The 14085-nt window shown below is 55.8% G+C and overlaps 1 protein-coding gene across 3 annotated transcripts in view; it reads left to right on the plus strand.

Annotated features, from left to right (window-relative positions):
* Window positions 1–1118: 1118 nt before the first annotated feature.
* Window positions 1119–14085, plus strand: part of VPS45 (vacuolar protein sorting 45 homolog) — a 36336-nt gene continuing 23369 nt past the window's right edge. For all 3 annotated transcript variants that reach the window (XM_069878655.1, XM_069878654.1, XM_069878656.1), the window contains exons 1-10: window positions 1119–1264; window positions 2232–2366; window positions 2489–2549; window positions 4213–4292; window positions 4767–4835; window positions 5606–5743; window positions 6533–6643; window positions 8554–8688; window positions 9014–9127; window positions 9991–10158. In XM_069878655.1, coding sequence (XP_069734756.1) covers window positions 1172–1264; window positions 2232–2366; window positions 2489–2549; window positions 4213–4292; window positions 4767–4835; window positions 5606–5743; window positions 6533–6643; window positions 8554–8688; window positions 9014–9127; window positions 9991–10158 — 1104 coding nt within the window. In that variant the 5' untranslated portion in view covers window positions 1119–1171. The remainder of the gene's footprint in view (window positions 1265–2231; window positions 2367–2488; window positions 2550–4212; window positions 4293–4766; window positions 4836–5605; window positions 5744–6532; window positions 6644–8553; window positions 8689–9013; window positions 9128–9990; window positions 10159–14085) is intronic.

Raw genomic sequence — 14085 nt, forward strand, 5'->3', positions numbered from 1 at the left:
GGCGGGGCGTAGGGGAGGAGTGGCCAATGGGAAAAAGGAGGGGCGGGGCGTAGGGGAGGAGGGGCCAATGGGGAGAGAGCAGGCCTTATGGGGGCGTGGCCAATGGGGAGAGGGCGGGGCGTAGGGGAGGAGGGGCCAATGGGACTAGGGGAATGATAGGATGAGGGGCAATGGGTATAAACAGGAGAGGGGCAGGTTTACATTGGATGTAAGGAGGAAAATCTTCATGGTGAGGGTGGGGAGGCCCTGGCCCAGGTTGCTCCATCCCTGGAGGGGTTCAAGGCCAGGTTGGATGGGGCTTGGAGCCCCTGATGCAGTGGGAGGTGTCCCTGCTCATGGCAGGGGTGGGACTGGATGGGCTTTGAGGTCCCTTCCCAATCCAAACTATTCTACGAAATTATATTTTATTGCATATTAATGTCATGGTTGGAAAACGAGACTGATCAAGGTGGGGGAACATCTTTGGGTGTGGACAGTGCGGGATGGTGGCCTGAAGGGGGAGAGGGATTTAGGATTTGGGGGAAGAGAGGGAGAGTTGGAGAGAGAAGAGAGAAGGGGTTGGTGCCTGGGAGTTTAAGGGGGAAGAGTGGCATCTGGGGTGAGGGGGAGGAGAGAGGAAGAGAGAAGGAGGAGAGGGGAAGGAGATGCTCTTGGTGGGGAGGGTCGAGTTTGTGGGGAGAAGGGGGTTCTGTGCCTGGGGAGGGGGGGCGGAAAGCGAGGGGTTTGGTGCCTGGGGCGGAGCAAGGGCTTTTATCTCACGCTTCTTCCCCCTCCCAGGATGCTCCCGCCCCCTCTGTCCCGTTTGGGCCCCTCCAAGACCTCGATGAAGGGCCGTAGGACGCGGGTACCCAAGCCACCGCCCTCCATTCCTCAGCTCCCACTAGAGCCGCGCGGCGACGCAGGCTGTGACGTACACAGGGCGCGGAGCGGTGCACGCTGGGAGTTGTAGTCCACTCTCCTTCCTCGCTCAGGCTATTCCCCCAATCGGACTACAACTCCCAGGCGGCAGCGGGGCGGGCGGGGAGAGAGGCGACCGGAGCCAGGATGAACGCGGTGCACGCTGGGAGTTGTAGTCCATTCCCCCGTCCCTGCCCAGGCAATGCTGCCTCTGCCGGACTACAACTCCCAGGCGGCAGCGGGGCCTGCGGGGAGAGAGGCGAGGGGAGCCAAGATGAACGCGGTGCTGGCGGTGAAGCAGTACGTGTCCAGGATGATCGAGGACAGCGGGCCCGGCATGAAGGTGCTGCTCATGGACCGGGAGACGGTGAGCGGCGGGAGCCGGGCCTGGGGAGGCGTATCCCGGGGCGATGGGGGTGGCGGGGAGGGGCCTGGGGTGTGGGAGTGGCATGTGGGCCTGTGGTGATGGGGGGTGCAGGTGGGAACCCCCAGTCTCTGGGGTGATGGGGGGTGTCAAAGGGGGCTTGGGGTGATGGGGGGAGCCCTCAGTCTCTAGGGTGAGGAGGGGGATGATAGAGGGACCCTGAGGCGATGGGGGGGGCGCAAGGGGGAACCTTCAGGCTCTGGGGTGATGGGGGGTGTCAAAGGGGGCTTGGGGACATGTGGGGTGCAGGGGGAGAACCCCCAGTCTCTGGGGTGATGGGGGGTGTCAAAGGGGGCTTGGGGGCATGTGAGGTGCAGGGGGAGAACCCCCAGTCTCTGGGGTGATGGGGGGTGTCAAAGGGGGCTTGGGGATATGTGGGGTGCACGGGGAGGACCCCCAGTCTCTGGGGTGATGGGGGGTGTCAAAGGGGGCTTGGGGACATGTGGGGTGCAGGGGGGGAACCCTCAGTCTCTGGGGTGATGGGGGGTGTCAAAGGGGGCTTGGGGACATGTGGGGTGCAGGGAGAGAACCCCCAGTCTCTGGGGTGATGGGGGGTGTCAGAGGGGGCTTGGGGACATGTGGGGTGCTGGGGGAGAACCCCCAGTCTCTGGGGTGATGGGGGGGTGACAAGGGGGCTTGGGGTGATAAAGGCACAGAGGGGTAACCCTTATCCCCTGGGGTGATGGGGGGAATCCCCAGTCCTGAGGTGATTGGGGGTGACAGGGGAGTTTGGGGTGATGGGGGCACAGGGAGAGAACCCTCATCCCCTGGGGTGATAGGGGGTGGTGGGGAGGGGGGAACATGCAGCCCCTGGGGGGTGATGGGGGGTGATAAGGGGGGGCTTGGGGTGATGTGGGGTGCGGGGGGACCCAAGCCTGGGGTAACGGGTGCTGCTGCCTCCCGCCTGCAGACCGGCATCGTCAGCATGGTGTACACGCAGTCGGAGATCCTGCAGAAGGAGGTTTACCTCTTCGAGCGCCTCGACTCGCCCAACAGGGAGGCCATGAAGCACCTGAAGGCCATCTGCTTCCTCCGGCCCACCAAGGTGGGTCGCTGCTGCGGCCGCGCCGGGCTGCGGAGCCACCCAGGGGGTGGCCACGGGTCACTCCGGGCCCTTCCGATTCAACGTTGCTTAAATCTGCTCTTCCCGGTGCTGTTTTCACCCAGGAGAACGTGGAGTTGCTCATCCAGGAGCTGCGGAGGCCCAAGTACAGCATCTATTTCATCTGTGAGTAGCCCCTGTCCTGCTCTGTGGGTCAGAGCTGTGGCTGGTGAGCACGCAGGCGTGAGGGGCAGCGCCCGCTCCTTCTCGCAGCCCTGTGCTGGAAGGCCAGGAATGTCTGGATTCTGCTTTTTATCCTCTCTAGGTCACCACATTCTTTTAGCAAAGGGCACGCACGTACAGGATAAAACAGTTAAAGTGAAGCAGCTTGTGAGAGATCATTACGCAGCCACCCCATAAATCTGTGTCCCTCCCATACGGTTCATCCCTGAAAATCTCTGGGATTTTAACGTTTCATGAATCACCGAATGTCTTGAGTTGGAAAGGGCCCTCAAGGATTATCGAGTCCAACTCCTGTCGCAGCGTTCACCCCACGCTGGCCGAATGCTTCTGGAATATCGGCAGGCCTGGGGCTGTGTCTGCTCCCCTGGGAGCTGTTCCAGTGCCCCACCACCTTCTCGGGGAAGAGCCTCCTCCTGATGTCCAACCTAACCCTCCCCTGGCCCACCTGCCATTCCCTTGGGTCCAGAGAGAAGAGCTCAGTGCCTGCTCCCTCTCCTCCCCATGTGAGGAAGCTGGAGATCGCAGTGAGGTCTCCCCTCGGTCTCTTCTTCTCCAGGCTGAACAGACCAAGTGATTTGAGCCTCGTACAACTTCCCCTCTAAGCCCTTCACCAGCTCCATGTCCTCCTCTGGGCGCTCTCCAGCAGCTTTAGATCCTTTTTATTCTCTGGTGCTCAAGGTGGGACCACGTTGTTGCGGAGCAGAGCATGTTTATGTTCATAAATTGGAAAGAAAGCTCTTGTTCGGGGGGGTAGTGCCTTTGCTGTGGGGAAGAGAGGCACACGATGAGAGACTGGCCTAAATCTTGGAGCTAAATAATTCAGAGGCTGGGTTAAGGCAGATTCGCATCCCAGCGCTGGACTGAGCCTGCTGCATGACATCTTCCATCAAGCAGGCGTCTCTCAAGTCCTGCTTGTTCCATGGAATATCCTGTTGGTTTGGAAGCTCAGCAGAGTGGCTGGGTTTGTGTCCAAGTCCAGTTCTCCAGCACAGGAATTGTTTGGTGAGATTCTGTGAGATGAGCTGGGACAGCCTCTAGGTGTCCTTGCTGCTCTGCTGGAACACGTCCCTGAGGAACCCGGCTCGGAGCTTCCAGCAGGATTTGAGTTTGGGAAACGTGATGGTGACCTGGAGCTCCAGGACTCTGGTTTGGAAAGGTGACGGTGACCGGGCACACCCCCAGCTAGGTGTGGAGGCACTTTTTTCAGTCATTTAATGTCATTTCTCTTTTATACATCTAAATCTGCCATCTACAAGCGGACTGTACACGGTGTTGCTTAATTGGAGAGGCTGGGAAAGAGCCTCTGCTGCTTTTCCAGCGCTGCTGCGTCCCACGGGGCGTTTAATCCGTCACTGCTGATCCAGTGCCGCAGTCACACCCTGGATATCGGCACCAGAGGCAGAAAATTAGAGGAGAACCAGCACAGAGCACCCGTGGGAGGTGTCTTTGGGATTGTAATGCCTGCACAGCAGCCGCAGGCGTGAGGTTAAGGGCTCTGGTGTGATCTGCTCCAGGGGAAGGTCTGGCCGTGCTGTCCCGTGGAGCTTCTGCGCGTTACGTGGCACTCGCAGAGCCTGATCCTTCTCTCGCTGTTGTCACCTTCCAGATTTCAGTAACGTGATCAGCAAGAGCGACGTGAAGTTGTTGGCTGAGGCTGATGAGCAGGAAGTTGTGGCTGAAGTTCAGGTGAGTTTTGACTCTTTTACCTAGATCCCCTAATCCAAAAGCACCAGCAAAGGGAACGTGGGAGCTGACGAGCTCGGCTTGGGCAGTGGGAGGGCTCTCTGGTCCACAGGGCAAGCAGCAGCCCCGTGCTCAGAGGGGATAAAAGATGAATGTGTGCATGGGATTACAAAGCAGGACTCCCGTGCCACCTCTTTCTCCCCGCTCTCTGGTTTTCAGTTCAGTTGCGCAAGGCTGCTACACGTTTGTGGTGTTGATAGAGAGCTACATGCTTGGAAAATACTCATGGCAGGCTGGGAGGGAAGCTGTGGGGTCCAGGAGGTCAGGGGTTGGGGGAAGGAGAAGCGATCGGAGTCGAAGAGTCTGTGCAGCACTCGGGACGTTGGCGTGACTGCGGCTGCTGCTGCAACACGGCCTCTTGTCAGCGAATAAGGGTTGGCAAGAGATGTGACAGGGGTTGCTTTCTCTCGTTGGCAGGAGTTCTACGGCGATTACATTGCAGTGAATCCGCACGTTTTCTCCCTCAACCTCCTGGGCTGCTGCCAGGTATGGAAAACGCTGACGCTCCTCTAGGGCCTGGCTTGATGGCTTGACCAGGAGCTGCAACATCGCACGCCGGCGCTGGGGAGGCCGCACCTCGAATCCTGGGTTCAGTTCTGGGCCCCTCATGCCAAGAAAGACCTTGAGGGGCTGAAGCGCATCCAGAGAAGGGAACGGAGCTGGGAAGGGGCTGGAGAACAGGAGTTGTGGAAGCAGTGAGGGATCTGGGGCTGGTTAGTCTGGAGAATCTTTCTATGCAGCTCCCAGAAAGGAGGTTGTGAGGTAGGTGCTGGTCTCTCCTTTCAAGGAGCAAGGAATGGGATGAGAGGAAATGGCCTCAAGTTGTGCCAGGGGAGGGTTAAATTAGACATCAGGAAAAATTTCTTCACTGAAAGGGTTCTTGGGCGCTGGCAGAGGCTGCACAGGGAGGTGGTTGAGCGTCCATCTCTGGAGGGTTCAAAAGATACGTAGATGAAGTGTTCAGAGATGGTTTAGTGGTGGACAGGGATGGTTGGACTTGATCTCAAAGGTCTTTTCCAACCAAGTGATTCTACAAGCTGGGTGTGGTGGTGGGTGGCTCAGGACTTCCCTGTAAGCAAGGAGCTGATCCTTTCAGGGAGAGGAACCCTGAGGAATCCAGGTTGTAGACTCTGCTACTCCTGCTCCTGCAGCCAAACCATAGTTTACTTCAAGGCTTTAAAACTTAGAAATCTGTCTGTATTCGAGAAGGAGCTTGAGGATGGTTCATCCATACTAGATGCAGCCTTTCCTTCCAGGGCCGCAGTTGGGATCCGGCTCAGCTGTCCAGGACGACGCAAGGGCTGACTGCTCTGCTTTTGTCCCTCAAGAAATGCCCCATGATTCGGTACCAGCTCTCTTCTGAGCCAGCCAAGAGGTTGGCTGAATGCGTGAAGGTACGGGGAGAACCCACAGCGGCGTGAAATACATTTGGCAACGTTGGTTAATATTTTTATATACTGTATTTTTATATATTGATTCATTTAAAAGATGGATCCATTTGAGAGGAATTTTCCATAGCATCATGGAATGGTTTGGGTTGGAAGGGACCTCAAAGACCATCCAGTTGTGTCCCTGCCATGGGCTCCAAGTCCCATCCAACCTGGCCTTGAACCCCTCCAGGGATGGGGCAGCCACTGCTGCTCTGGGCAACCTGGGCCAGGACCTCCTCACCCTCATAGTGAAGAATATCTTCCTAATTTCTAATCTAAATTTTCCCCCTTTAAAGCCTTCTTTTTTTTTTTTTCCAGTCTATTCCTATAAATTCTGTCATTTCCTTCCTTATTATTACTTGGGGAGGGGCACTAGATCAGGGAGTGCAGGGACAGGATGAGGGGTGATGGTTTTAAGCTGAGAGAGGAGAGATTGAGGTGAGATCTTAGGCAGAGATGTTTTCCTGTGGAACTGGGTGGCCTTTGAGGTCCCTTCCAACCCAACCCATTCCATGATTCTGTGAATCGTTGCACAGCTCGCAGGTCGCATCCGCTGTCTCCTCCTGCTCCCAGCCACAGAGCGGAGGAAGAACCTTGGTTTCTGTGAGGGTCAGAAATCACAGGAGATGCCTGCTGGTTCACAACTCCATTATTCACCAGCTCTTCACTTCTTCACCTGAATCTAAACGAATAGGAAACATTTTCTGGGAATACAGATCGTCAAGTGGCTTTTTTTTTCCCCTTCCTTGGCAGCAAGTCATCACTAAAGAGTACGAGCTCTTCGACTTCCGCCGCACAGAGGTTCCTCCGTTGCTGCTCATCCTCGACCGCTCTGATGATGCCATCACCCCACTCCTGAACCAGGTGAACCCTCACGTGCTCGTGCAGGGGCTGAGGTGGGAGTGGGAGCTCTGGAAGCGCACCGAGCCCTGTGTGGTGGCAGCTGGTAGGAATTTGCACCCTGCCAGGGCCAGGTTTATGCTGGAAGGGTAAAAAGCCTCACCTCCTGCTCCCGTTCTTCCCCGATTCCTTTTATCTCCTGGTCTGGTTTTCTAGTCTGAGCATGGAGTGTGTGTGCTGGCTTTGGCGGCAGAGGAGCCGGCACCCAGGAAAACCAGCCTACATTAAGGCATTTGGAATCCTGGTGTCTCAGCAGCGCCTTGCCTTTATGCATACAGGCTGTTCATTACACAGTTCTTTCCTTCGCTGTGCTGCGATTCTGGCTGGATCCATTTGCCCTCTCTCAAAGGGGTCTGAACAGGCTGGACCGCTGGGCAGGAGGGTTAACAAGGCCAAATGGCGGGTCCTGCACTTGGGGCACAACAACCCTGAGCAGCTCCAGACTAGGAGAAGTCTGGCTGGAAAGTGCCTGGCAGAGAAGGACCTGGGGGGGTTGGTTGAACAGGAGCCAGCAGGGGCCCAGGGGGCCAAGAAGGCCAAGGGCATCTTGGCTTGGATCAGACCCGGCGTGGCCAGCAGGGCCAGGGAGGTTCTTCTCCCTCTGGCCTCGGCCCTGGGGAGACCGCTCCTCGAATCCTGGGGTCAGTTCTGGCCCCTCCCCACAAGAAGGATGTTGAGGCTCTGGAGCGAGTGCAGAGAAGAGCAACGAAGCTGGGGAGGGGGCTGGAGAAGAAGAGGAGCGGCTGAGAGAGCTGGGGGGGGTTAGCCTGGAGAAGAGGAGGCTGAGGGGAGACCTCATTGCTCTCTGCAACTCCCTGAGAGGAGGTTGTGGAGAGGAGGGAGCTGGGCTCTTCTCCCAAGGGCCAGGGGACAGGACGAGAGGGAATGGCCTCAAGCTCCACCAGGGGAGGGTCAGGCTGGACATCAGGAAAAAATATTTCATGGAAAGGGTGATTGGGCAGTGTCCGAGGCTGCCCAGGGAGGGGGTTGAGTCCCCTTCCCTGGAGGGGTTTAAGGGACGGGTGGATGAGGCGCTGAGAGGCATGTTTGATGATCCAGTGGGTCTCTTCCAACCTGGTCATCCTGTGATTTCTGTGGCATGTGCTTTGCCGCGGGTCGGCCTGGTGACCAGGCAGTAGCTGGAGCCACAGCCAGGTCCCCTCTGCAACCAGGCAATGCTTCTGTATTGCTGCTGGTGTCGGAGCTAGTGGCGATACTGGTGTTACTGGAGCAATCCAACAGTCAGAAACAGCAGCACCACAAATCCTGCTGCTGTGCGAGGAGCGAAGGAGCCTGTAGGGAATTGCACAGTTTAACGGTGGCATCTGGGAATTGGAATGGTTGGACTCGATGATCCAGTGGCTCCTTTCCAACCTAGTGATTCTATGATTCTATGATCTCTGCAACCACAGAAGGAGGAGAGAGCGGAGACAAGCAGAGCTGTTTGAACAGCACAGGGAGGACCTGGAGCTGTTGGAGTGAGCCCAGAGGAGGCCACAGAGATGATGCGAGGGCTGGAGAACCTCTGCTATGAGAACAGGCGGGGAGAGTTGGGGTTGTTCAGCCTGGAGAAGAAAAGGCTCTGAGGAGAATTTATAGTGACCTTCCAATGCTGAAAGGGGCTCCAGGAAAGCTGTGAAGGCGCTCTGGGGCAGGGAGGGCAGGGACAGGACGAGGGGAATGGTTTTGAGCTGTAAGAGGGGAGATTGAGATGAGATCTTGGTTAATAATGTTTTGCTGTGACGATGGAGAGGCCCTGGCCCAGGTTGCCCAGAGCAGCTGTGTTTCAGTTCATCCTGGAATCCATTCACTTCCACTGCTTTGTTACTTTATCTTCGTCATCGTTTGCCTTTCTCTCTCGCCTCCCTTGCCAGTGGACGTACCAGGCCATGGTTCACGAGCTGCTGGGGATTAACAACAACCGCATCGACCTCTCCCGGGTCCCGGGGATAAGCAAGGATCTCCGAGAGGTTGTCCTGTCTGCCGAGAATGACGAGTTCTACGCCAACGTATGTATCTCAGCGGGGATCTGAACTGGGGAATCGGGTTCCATTCTTTGGTTTTCCACGTGGAAAGAACTTTCCGTTGAGTTTTAGCGTTGAGGTGATGACGTTAAAATCAACGTGTAGTGCAGGTGCTGTCTGGCACGTGATTACATGTCCATTTAATAGTTTTATTTCGTTCCTGACCCCATCCAGAGCTGCCTGCCCAAGCGCGGCCCTCAACGAGGAGGTGCAGCCTGGCTTCTCGGTGCTTTAGGCACGGGAGCACTCTGTTCCCGTGATGTTTCGGTGTTGGAATGGCTTTCTCAGACCCCTGTCTTGTTCCATGCAGAACATGTACCTGAACTTTGCGGAGATCGGCAGTAACATCAAGAACCTCATGGAGGATTTCCAGAGGAGGAAACCTAAGGAGCAGCAGAAGCTGGAATCCATAGCAGATATGAAGGTATGGACGACCTACACATAACTTGCTGGACTTTATAAAGCCCACCCATTGGAGGATAGTGCAGATCACCACTCTTGTACCCTGATAGTCATGGAATGATGGAATCATAGATGGAAAAGCCCTCTGAGCTCATCCAGTCCAACTGCCAGCTCAGACCCACCTGTGTGACTGACTCCTGTCCCCAAGTGCGACAGCCACATGGTTTGTGAACCTCTCCAGGGCTGGGGATGCTCCCAAAGCCCTGGGCAGCCTCTACCAGGGCTTCACCACCCTGTCAGTGAAGGAATCTCTCCTGATATCCAGCCTGAACCTGCCCTGGCACAACTTCAAGGCCATTTCTTTTTGTCCCATCCCTTGTTCCTCTGGAGCAGAGCCTGACCCCCACCTGGCTCCAACCTCCTTTCTGGAGCTGTGCAGAGCGATGAAGTCTCCCCTCAGCCTCCTCTTCTGCAGGGTGAACATCCCCAGGTCCCTCACTGCTCCCATAACCCCTGTTCTCCAGCCCCTTCCCAGCTCTGTTTCCTTCTCCGGGTGTGCTCCAGCCCCTCAAGGTCTTTTTTAGAGCGAGGGGCCCAGAACGAACCCAGGATTCAAGGTGATATCTGGATTCAGGTTCTGAAAACTGAACACCCGAACTCTGGTTCGAGGATTCTGTAATTCTGTAAGAGTAAACAAAAGGTACAACCCTTCCAGAAACCTCGTGATTGGAGAAATCCTATGGATCCCTTGGATTGAGGTGCTTGAGCATCCACACCCCTGCTGCTGATCTTGCTTTTATTGTCTGATTTATCGCTGAGTTGCACCCATCTGCAGTCTCTGGCTTTGCTTTTAACCAACTGGTTGCTTTGGTTTCCCCGTCGCAGGCGTTTGTGGAGAATTACCCGCAGTTCAAGAAGATGTCGGGCACGGTATCCAAGCACGTGACCGTAGTAGGAGAGCTCTCTCGGCTGGTGGCGGAGCGGAACCTGCTGGAGGTGTCGGAAGTGGAGCAGGAGCTGGCCTGCCAGAACGACCATTCCAATGCTCTCCAGGTACCTCTGCCTCAAATCCTGACCTCGATCCTTTGTCTGCAGCCAGGTGGATCATCCTGTGACTCCCTCGGTGCTGGGAGTTTGGTTCTGGCAGGCAGTGAGAGTTCTGCGTGCAGATATCCTGCAGGGATGTTAGATGTTGGGATTCCTCTCCTCCCCATTCAGTTCAGACGGGGATGAATCATAGTTAACAACTGGCTCAAGAAGCATCTTTGCAAGCTCTGTCTTTGCCTTTCACAACACAACATTCCTCCATTATGTACAGTTGGTTTGCTCCTAGTGAGCTGCCCACGCAGGCATCGGTGGAGAAAAACACTTGGACCCTGCCTCGAGCAGAAACTCCTCGTGTTTTGGTGGTTGGAGAGGAAATAGAATCCATGAAATGGTCAGAACTGGACCATTCATGAAGGTGCTGGCTTTACCTCTTTTTTTTTAAACTGAAAATGAGTGGAAAGGCTCAGAGAGAAAAGATTTCCTTGGCAAAGAGGGCTGGGAAAGCTGAACAGAGGCTCCTGTGATAGCCGAGTGTAGACTGAGGCGCTGACCCCGTGCTTGTTGGATTCCACGGCTGACCCGGTGTCTGACAGGACGTCAGGGGTGATGGATTGTGGCTGCGGATGCTCCAAAAAGAGCTCTATTGTCGAGTGTGGTTGTGTTATAGCAGAGTTCAGCCACAACTCAGCATCAAAACCCAATCCCTTAATTATTTCTAGCTAAAGTATAAGTCACACAGCACAATGGCCTCCTTCACCCAGCACTGGAGAAGCGGCTTGACCAGAAAATACAGACCAGCACCTTCAACAGGTCTGAAATGGGTGAATCTTCACCTCTTACCCTGTGCGCCACGTGAGCAGCTGGGGGATAGAATCATAGAATCACCAGGTTGGAAGAGACCCACCGGATAATCGAGTCCAACCATTCCCATCAGTCACTAACCCATGTCCCTCAGCACCTCGTCCACCCGGCCCTTAAACCCCTCCAGGGAAGGGGACTCAACCCCCTCCCTGGGCAGCCTCGGACACTGCCCAATCACCCTTTCCAGGAAAAATTTTTTCCTGATGTCCAGCCTGACCCTCCCCTGGTGGAGCTTGAGGCCATTCCCTCTCGTCCTGTCCCCTGGCCCTTGGGAGAAGAGCCCAGCTCCCTCCTCTCCACAACCTCCTCTCAGGGAGTTGCAGAGAGCAATGAGGTCTCCCCTCAGCCTCTTCTTCCCCAGGCTAAACCCCCCCAGCTCTCTCAGCCGCTCCTCTTCTTCTCCAGCCCCCTCCCCAGCTTCGTTGCTCTTCTTTGCACTCGCTCCAGAGCCTCAACATCCTTCTTGTGGGGAGGGGCCCACAACTGACCCCAGGATTCGAGGAGCGGTCTCCCCAGGGCCGAGGCCAGAGGGAGAAGAACCTCCCTGGCCCTGCTGGCCACGCCGTTTCTGATAATATCAGCCTCTTCCACTGCTGTGATCTGTTAGCAGATCCTGAGCTGATGTGGATCCACACGGGGCTGCTGAAGCCGTCACAGCTGTAAAGATACACTTGGAGAGCTGATATTTAGCACAATTTGGGTGACTAAGCACTGAATTGGGAACGGCGCCATAAAATAGATTTGCTGCAAGCATCCCTCGAGGTTCTCTTGCTGAGTTATTGTTTCTACACCAGGCCCTTGCAGTTCAAAAGTCAAATATTTGAGTTCTAATCCCTCAGCCCACCGTGCCCCTGCTGTCATCTGTTGGTTTTGATGCTAACGCAGCGCAGGGTGTTGGTGTTCGGGCTTGGGTGCTTGGTGTTGGAGACGGATTTGGAAAGTGCTGCTCTGCTTTAGGAAGCTATTCCAGATCCGTTGAAGGGTGGGGATGATCCGACCTGGCAGCGATGCGGTGGTGTTACCAGCTCTGTGGATCAAAGGAGCGTGTGGCAGGGCTGGGGACAGGGCAGCTCAGCCCCCTGGGGTCACCCAGCGTGGTTTTTGGAGCTCACCCTGCTGCTAACTCAGGTTTTGGTCTGTGCTAACCAGGTATTGGAGTCCTGGGTCCAGCTCTGGAGTCCTAAGCACAGGGAGGACATGGAGCTGGTGGAGCGAGGCCAGAGGAGAACACAGAGATGATGCAAGGGCTGGAGAACCTCCTGTATGAGGACAGGCTGGGAGAGATGGGGTTGTTCAGCCTGGAGAAGAGAAGGCTCCATAGAGACCTTAGAGCAGCTTCCAGAGCTGAAAGGGGCTCCAGGAAAGCTGGGATACCAAGTGTGAAGCTGCTGAGGAGCTGAGTTGAGTCTCATCGGGACGTGTGCTCAGAGCCCAGAAACCACCCGTGTCCCGGGCTGCAACCAGAGCCGTGGGAGCAGCAGGTGAGGGAGGGGATTCTGCCCCTCTGCTTCGCTCTGGGAGACCCACCTGGAGTCCTGGGTCCAGTTCTGGAGTCCTCAGCACAGAAAGGACCTGGAGCTGTTGGAGCGAGTCCAGAGGGGGCCACGGAGATGATCCAAGAGCTGGAGAAACTCCTGTAGGAGAGCAGGCTGGGAGAGTTGGGGTTGTTCAGCCTGGCTGTGGGGAGACCTTAGAGCAGCTTCCAGTGCTGAAAGGGGCTCCAGGAAAGCTGGGGAGGGGCTCAGGATCAGGGACTGCAGGGAGAGGACGAGGGCAACAGTTTTGAGCTGCAAGAGGGAAGATTGAGATGAGATCTTAGGGAGAAATGTTTTGTTGTGAAGGTAGGGAGGCCCTGGCCCAGGTTGCTCCATCCCTGGAGGGGTTCAAGGCCAGGTTGGATGGGGCTTGGAGCCCCTGATGCAGTGGGAGGTGTCCCTGCTCATGGCAGGGGTGGGACTGGATGGGCTTTGAGGTCCCTTCCCACCCAAACCATTCCACGCAGTTTTATTCCTGCAGTTTTAAAGCTGAGGAGCCGCCTGCTGTTGCCTGCAGCCAGGTGCCTGAAGGGCTCTCTTGTATTTCTAACAACTGGGACTCAGTGGAAAATGCGTAGCAAGTAGGAAATAAATGCAAAACCACGGATCTGGCATCGTTCTATACGAGAGAGCCATATCTCTCGAGCTGTGCTGCCCCAGGCTGTCCCCTCTCGCCGAGCGAAGGGCTGAGGCCACAGAAACAATGAAGAATAAGCCAGCGTGTGGAATAAAGGCAGAATTGTTCTCTCTCTGATGTAACCTCAGCCACTGTGGGTTTCAGAGCGGCCCCGGGCCCCCAGTACAGTACATTTCGGTTACTCTTCCTTCGGTCTCTCATTAATCCTGACACAGTGCTTGAGCCTGGAGAGATGAATGGGAGGGTTTGAATCCTGTCTCCTCCGAAGGACAATGGCTTTTCTGTTTGATGTGCTTCCCGCTCATCCCGGCGTTGCCGCCGTGCTGCCTGCCCAGGATCCAAACTCTTGCATGGAAACATCTCTGTAGGACTCGCCCCTGCCCTCCCAGGTGAATTTGTGACCTTACCAAGGTTTGGATCCTCCCCAAAGCCTGGATTTTATCCAGGCTGTTTGTAAGTAGTCAGCACTGCTCAAGCGTGGGATGTCCCTGCCCGTGGCAGCGGGGTTGGAACGAGATGATCTTTAAGGTCCCTTCCAACCCAAACTATTCTATGATTCTGTGATTTTATGAAAAGACAGCAAAGAGTGAGACCCCACCTGGAGTCCCATGTCCGGTTCTGGAGTCCCCAACACAAGGAGGACCTGGAGCTGTTGGAGCGAGTCCAGAGGAGGCCACGGAGATGATGTGAGGACTGGAGAACCTCCTGTACAGAGGAGGTTGTTCAACCTGGAGAACAAAATGCTCCAAGGAGTTCTTGGAGCAGCTTCCAGAGCTGAAAGGGGCTTCAGGAAAGCTGGGGAGGGGCTTTTTGCAAGGGCCTGGAGTGACAGCATGAGGGGGAATGACCTGACCTTGGAAGGGGGAAGATTTAGATGAAGCAATAGGAAGAATTTATTTA

This window comes from Phaenicophaeus curvirostris, chromosome 29, assembly GCF_032191515.1.
Source record: "Phaenicophaeus curvirostris isolate KB17595 chromosome 29, BPBGC_Pcur_1.0, whole genome shotgun sequence".
Lineage (NCBI taxonomy): Eukaryota > Metazoa > Chordata > Aves > Cuculiformes > Cuculidae > Phaenicophaeus > Phaenicophaeus curvirostris.